This window comes from Poecilia formosa, unplaced genomic scaffold, assembly GCF_000485575.1.
Source record: "Poecilia formosa unplaced genomic scaffold, Poecilia_formosa-5.1.2 Scaffold95, whole genome shotgun sequence".
Classification (NCBI taxonomy): Eukaryota; Metazoa; Chordata; class Actinopteri; order Cyprinodontiformes; family Poeciliidae; genus Poecilia; species Poecilia formosa.
Genome location: NW_006800034.1, coordinates 1512877 through 1520386, shown reverse-complemented (window position 1 = coordinate 1520386; position 7510 = coordinate 1512877). Strand labels below are relative to the sequence as shown.

At 36.9% G+C, this 7510-nt stretch overlaps 1 protein-coding gene across 1 annotated transcript in view; it reads right to left on the bottom strand.

Annotated features, from left to right (window-relative positions):
• Positions 1-1927: 1927 nt before the first annotated feature.
• Positions 1928-7510, bottom strand: part of LOC103142316 (calcium-activated potassium channel subunit alpha-1) — a 92568-nt gene continuing 86985 nt past the window's right edge. The window contains 2 exon segments of the mRNA XM_016674427.1: positions 1928-5651; positions 5654-5737. Coding sequence (XP_016529913.1) covers positions 5587-5651; positions 5654-5737 — 149 coding nt within the window. The 3' untranslated portion in view covers positions 1928-5586.

The following is a 7510-nucleotide window of genomic DNA, read 5'->3' as shown; positions in this document are numbered from 1 at the left end:
ATATGAATTTTTTTGATCAAAAACCTGTGGGAGCCCTAAATTTACTGGGATAGGAAAAGGCAGATTCAAACACAACAACAAAGACAGAACCTTCTGCCTTTGTTGTTGTTTAATTCTGTTAATAGCCCAAGGTAAAGATTTATCTGCTCTTGTCAATTTACCTCAGCCTCAATATAAAGCACCAAGGTCACTTTTCGTCGCCTGGCCCACAGGATTAAATTGTCATGTCTCTCTAATAGGCAGCACAGGGAATCATTAGTCCAGCTCAGCTGCCTGACTGATGGGCATTTCAGTCCAATCATGGGAGTGTGCAGCTACAGGCCAGCCAATATTGACACTGTGTCAGGACTGAGAGGGGACGCCTTAATCAGCCAGGACACTCTCGGCATTGATTTGACAAGCTGCCGTAATGACCCCCTTGTTTTGGTAAAGAATCACTGTTTATCCGGGCTGGCATTGATGCACTTGGAAAGCTGCATTGTCATGGAAACTATTATCACCCGTATAAGCTGGGCAAAAGAGTGGTCTTCAGAGGCAACTGTGGATTTTTGTGTTTGTTTAACTTATTCTCATTTTCTCACATTAAAGCCGTCAGCTTTGATGTGTTTCATTGGGATTTTACATGATAGGCCAGTGCAAAATAGCACAGATTTGTGAAGTGGAAGGAAAATGACCTTAGTCTCTAAAATGTGCTTTTCTTTTAAAAATGTGACATGCACAAATACACAACCCCTTTACTTTGATACCCCAAAATGAAATCAAGTGTAATTAAATGACTCTCCTGTGTCTAAAACACAGCTTTTCTGTGAGGATTGTTTGAGAACATTACTGGACAAACAGTGTCTTTAAGACCAAAGACCAGATTGTGTAGAATGTAAAGACAATATCTGAATCCTTGAACAAAAATGTGTTTTTAGCTTACAGGCTGAGTAAGGAGAACATTGAGGTGGAAAAATCTGTCAGCAGAATATCTATTGTTTGTGAGTTTGTGAACGATTGGCAAGAAGAAAGCAATATGACCTTTTGGTAAAAGTTTGCCACAAACCATGTAGAGAAAACAGAACACTAAAATAAATCGCTCTGGTCAGATAAGACCAGAAATTGAAATTTAAGGCCTCCATGCAAAATATATTCAATTTTCGAGTGTGGCAGCCATAGTTACTATGGAACGGTTTAGATCAAAGCATATTTATGTGCTAGAATAGCCTAGTCAATGTCCATCTATTTGGAAATCTGTGATAGAGCTTGATAATTAAAGTTCACAAATGCTCTCTATATAATCTTACCGAGCTTGAGCCTTTCTGCGAAGAGAAATAGGTCCAGAATGCAAGTCTCTGTATGGCTGGTAGACATAAGGTTTTATGAAAGTCTTGACTTGCTGGGGTTTCACTGCTCTGTTTATGTCTGCTGCATAAAATCCAGATGTAATATATTCAATTTTGGAGTTTTATGATAAATGTGAAAATGTTTATAGCCCTTGAACTTTTACAAGACATTGCATTTATAACATTTCCTTGTGTAAAATTCCTCCCCCTTAGAGCAGGTATGGTTGATAGCTGATCTTAGAGGATGGCTGGATGTGTTTGTTTACTAAAATGAGGTGACACAGCCGCTGGCAGGAGGATCTGGAAAATCAGCCGCCTCTCTGGGAGGTGTTAGACTGTAAATGTTATTGGCATGCTGACAGTCTCCCACAATGCCACAGTGTGTAAAATCGTTAACAAGCAACATAATGGGCGCTCTCTTTCCCCAAGGTGAGGACGTGGGGTGTTTTTATCAGCCTTTTATCCTTAGAGTTCAGAGAGACATTGTTTGATCTGCTTAGATATCAGAAACAAACCTCCTGTTCTTTTTGTACTGTCCATCTGCTTCGGTGATGTGCATTTACTTATAAACGAGAAAAATCTGTAAAAGGCGTAACAACTCATTCGATAAAACACCATACATCTGCTTTTAATTTGTGAAAATACAAAATGAAATCATGTACAATTTATGTACAATCAAGTTTATACAAGACAATAATGTTATTTCTGCGTATAGTGACGTAGATATCAAATCAGGACTATCGTTTGACGAGTGGATGTGCTAAAAAGTGCATAAAATGAATACAAGCAATGCTGAATACGTCTCAACACCACAGGTACCGTCAAACAGGAACACGCTACAAAGGAATACTTTACATTAAGTTTTACAGATTTACATGAAATACATTGTTCTGCGATGGTGGTGGAAGCTGTTTTTAAGACGTCCGAGAGTTGAATTACCGACAAAACTAGAAGCCTCTTTTCGCAGCAGTGGGTCTTTGTGGAGTCCTCCGTTGGCTTCAGCACTGCCTGGCACATTACTGGCACTGAGGGACGGACAGCTCGGTGCCAGTAAAAATGTCACAAAACTTGTGTTTTGTCCTTCAACGTCCAACACAAATCCTAAGCTAGGCCACGAATCATCTGTGGATTCAGAATGTCATGGACTAATGTTATTACTTCTTGTCTTCATGGATGCTAAAGTAAAGTGACAACAGTGCCAGTATAGCTGTGTTCAATTATTTAAATAAGACATGATTTCTGAAAGCAAAACAACCATATTTGCTGATATTGTTGATCATTATTGATTTATCGGAATTCTTGTTTCTGGACACAAACCCGTTTTTATGATAGAGCTGTTTGACAAGCGTCCATGCAAAGAAGTGATCATGGCATTAAGATTGGTCATGGAGTACATTCAAGTTTCCTCATTGCCTCCAAGACAATCCTGTGTCAGGCAGTGCTTACAACCAAAGGAGGACTTAAAGATGCCCACTTCATGCGATATGTGGCTTTAAAAAAAAATCAACTCATCTGCATACTTGGAATATTGTGCCATGCTCTGTTAAAACTGTCAACGGTATTGTGTGTTAATGAATAGATCTCAGGAAAAAAAAAAACAAAAAAAAAAAACAGCTCTATCATAAAAAGTTACCTTTTGTTTAATTTGTGGTGATATTTTGGGAGTTTTGCTTTGCATAAAAAAGCATTTAAAACATTTACAGACTTGAAAAGGCAAGGATAAGACAAGTACATGTGTATAGAGATAAGGCTAGAGCCATATGCCATTTCAATATGGACACTGGCCGATGTTAACCATCACAAATGTTGTGAATTAGCTCCAAATGGCAAAGAAACCACTGAGAGTCATGCTGCGCACCACTTGCACTTGGAATCCTTGGATGCTGAGTTAAAAAAAAAATAAATGTGAGAAGTCCTGAACTTGGAATATCCAGGAGAAAGGTTGTAGGTTTCTTATTAACGCCAACCACCACAAACATGCCTGCCACGCTTGCTAAACGTTGGGAAAGCTTTAGTGGAAAACATTTATTTTTCAGTTTTGACTCTTGGTCAATCGCACCCAGAACGGTAAAATCCTACAGAATGTATTGCAGTGTTTAATGCATAAAATGGAGAGAAAATTCATTGTTGTTTCCTACTTCTAACAGTAGGTATCATGTTCATGAAGCTCTTATCTGCTGGAATCAATCATAAATATACCCAACTGTTCCCATCTTCTCTCTTCTTACTTATATTATGAATAATGTAGGTGGGGTGCATACCCAAGTAATAAGACATTTCAAGCATATTTCTCTCTGTTGGTAAGTACTTTTGATATATGTTGGAGATAATTAACAATATAAATGTTCAAATCTTGCTTTTAATTTAACTGCATATTTTCAGAGGACTTTGTATTTACACCATATATTTTTGATTATAATTATGATAATACCCTTTTGTGCCTGTTGGCTCTTACAGAATAACAGTTTGATGATCATACAAAATTACTTTGAACCATATTTAATGTGACCTGCATATATTTTGGTATTATTGAATACAAAAATACACAAATATGAGAGAACATAAAAAATGACCTTGTCGTGTGTACACCCTATACTATTGCTTTATTGAGCCAGCTTTTGATTTATCTCCAGTCATTTTGGGGAAAGTTTAGTTCTTCTCTTGTAGGACTTTCGTAATATTTGCTCATTTACAGCCTTATGCTAAATCAATAGTTTGCAGAGAGGTTAAAAAGGATCAGAACCATCTCATTTTATAATGTTTGAAAAAAAATTGTATTACCAATGATGTGGAAAGCTGAAAATGAATCACAAAGTGGTTCAGCCAATTTTCTGTTTTCCAATGAGCACACCTATGTAGCCGAATTTCAAAAGTGTATTATATAGTGTATTATTTATAACTTCAACTAATTCAATTTTTTGTTAAATTGAACATGATAAATGTCACCTTGAAGGTAGAAAACGTTTGGAAGTGATTTATCGTGAGCTAATTGCTTATGTCATGTCATAAAACTTTTAGCATAATTTGATTGTTGAAACTAAATTTTCAACATGAATTATTCATAACCAAGTTAGCTTAAACCAACACCATATTTTCTTTAAATAGCCGTTTTTGTTGAGACGTTCAAATGTTTGCTGTTTGGCATGGAAATGTACAGCTACAAGGTCAAATTTTACATCCATATTATTTGAAAATGGCAATTAGAAGGTTAGATAAGTAGCCTATTGAGATTATGCTGATGTTTTCTTGAGATGAAACCAAAAATGTGAGAACCACTGTTCTCTGCCATATACGTTAAGGTAAAAGCGGAATATAGTTCCAATGCACCTGTTGCTTTAGAAAATGTCCGAATAAATTTGGGTCACACAAAGAGCAAAACTGCAAAAGCATCCAATAATGAAAGGTCAGGAAATCCAAAACCTGCTGCTTGCATTGGGAACAATGCTATTCTCATAACAAAAACAACTAGACACTCATTGTTAGTGCTTTCTTTAGCTTATCATAATATTCTTTGGCTCATTTTGAGAATGTTTAAAAGTTTTTATCAACTACTTACTGTGTATATAAAACTATTCAGTATTTCTTCTACTATTAACGGTTTTTGCAGCAATGTAGCTGCAGCTCAGGTGCACTGTTGCCCCCTACAGGCGAATTGATGAATTGCAAACCTGTCTCCCTGACCTTATATCTATCCACCATTTCATAAATTTAACCACTTTAGGCCAGTGCTAATTTCCATCCCTTACTGGATTTCCGACTCCTGTGGTAAATGGAGCGCAGCATCAGACCTCAACAATGCCACTGTGGTGGTGGATGGGCGTTGGGGTGCAGCTGGATGTAAAATACACATTCTAACAAACTGTACAGAATACTTTAACCAGACTCAAATGCAGTAGCAGTAGTTGTTCATGTACAGCTTAAAAGGCAACTTTTACAACTAGAGTATTTTATCCAGCAGGGCTTATAATTGCCTATGGTTACGCTCTTGCTCAAGTGACCCTCGTTCCCCAAAATAAAATGAAAAAGCAAAAAAAAAAAAAAACAGTCATGGAGTCTGGTCACTGCTGTGCAAACTGAAAGTTGAGTGGTGGTCAGGATTGTCTTTATGTTTCTACATCAGTTCAGATGTTACATTGCTGCAAAGATGAAGGAAGAAAAGCAGTTTGTCTTGCTGATAAATGATCCGAGGTCCACACTGACACCCACTCAATATGTCCTCTTGGAGGTCCAGTTGTCCAGGTGTCAGGGTGAGGTCCGGAGCTCAGCACTCGTCCTCGGCTTCTCTGATGGGTGGGATCAAGCTACTGGCGGATTTATTGTGACCGACTGGTTGACGGCGAGAGTATTCACAGGATTGATCTGTATGGTCCTCAGGTGGGTATTCTCTGGTTCATCTGTAAACCATGTCTTTTCTGAGAACCAAAATCATATAGAGACAAAGAAGGAGGGGGGACATCAGACCATTAATGGTCTGATGTCACATGTCACAAACACATGTGTTTGGATTTCAGTCAGTGTTTTCACATGCACACAGAGGTGAAGGTGAAAATTGTACATAAAAAAAAAAAAAAAAATCTGCTTAATGTGAGGATCTGGAGGAATTCTAACCTGAGTCCCAGTAATATTACGCAACTCTTCAATAATCCTTTAAACAGCCAGACTCTCTTCTAATCTCCTAAAGTGGTCTTTTCCAAAAACCTTTCAAAGAACTATAAGAATTATTGATCAAAGGTTAAGCTTCAGCTTCTGAAATGTATAGTTGTAAATATTGTCACATTCCTATAATAATGGCCTACATGATTATTTTTCCCTATTTTAAGGAGGTGACAATACGTAGTTTTTCATAATGCTCATCAACTCGTCCTCCAGACTGTTATTAAAATTTGTATTAAAGATACAGCTAAATAAATAAAAATATCAAAGTTGATTTATTCCAGTAATGTAGTTCAAAAAGCGAACCCTATATACTATACAGAATTATGACACAAAAAGCGATATTTGAAGATTTATTTCAGTTAACTTTGATAATTATGGCTCCCTGCTTATGGAAACTCAAAATTCAGTTTCGTAGAAAATTACAACTTACCCAGGACTAATTAAAAAAGAAAATGACTGCATGGTATGCCTGTCTACTGCACAATAAATGCATACATTTTACATCAGTGCTTTGATAAAACACAATGGACTAGCACCAGCAGATGACACAGCTCCCCAGATCATCACCAGACATCACAGGATATTTATTATGCTCTTGAAGCACTGACAGACTTTGTTTGAAATTTCTCTGCAGGGTGGACTTACACCTGATTCTTGAGCTCCTTTATCTCATACATCCGTCCTTCCACTAAACTTTCCAGTAATTTGCTGCACAGCTTCTCAGCTTCTATCCATCACTTGCCTGCTTGATGACTGTCAGGTCAGTAGTCTTTCCTATGATTGTGTTGGCCATCAAATTTGTCTTAAAAATGTGTTTTGTTTTTTTTATTGGTCTTGATGAATTAAAATTTTCAAAGAAACTTAATTTGTGATGTCATTAGCTTCAAGGCAAGATTATTAAAATGAACAGAAATACACACTTATTCTGAAATGTATCACTGTGTGTGTAATGAATTTTTACACCATCTGAATTGCAAATTTTTAAATTAACTAGTTCAATAGTTAAGAATAAGAATAGTCAAAAGTTAAGAAACTAACTTTTTGATATTATTTCTAACTTTTACTAGATGGATCTCTTTACTGCCTTTGAACATGCTGCTTTGTTTTCTCTGCAGAAATGCAGCTCTCCCAGGTAATATAGTATATATGCGATCCTTGAAAAAACTTTGCTTTTCCAGAACTGTTGAACAGTCATGGGGAAACCAGGGTGTATATTGCTGCTTCAATAGAATGAAATAAGGACGTTATGAATCGGATGCAGTGCGTCAAAAATGCTTAACCTCAGAGAAGCCATCGTTGAACCCCAAGAATGTAGCAACTGTTATAGTCCAAGCAAAGTGAAGTCCATAATTCTGTTATGAGAATGATTATTCACATGTGAGAAAAGACATCGTTGAGACCCAACAGATTTCAGTCAGCTTTTCCTTTGTTGGTTAATAACATTAAAAAACAACAAAACACTGAATGAGTATCAATAATTTCACAGGGATGCCAGGATTTTTGTCCATACATATAATATCTCATGGTAG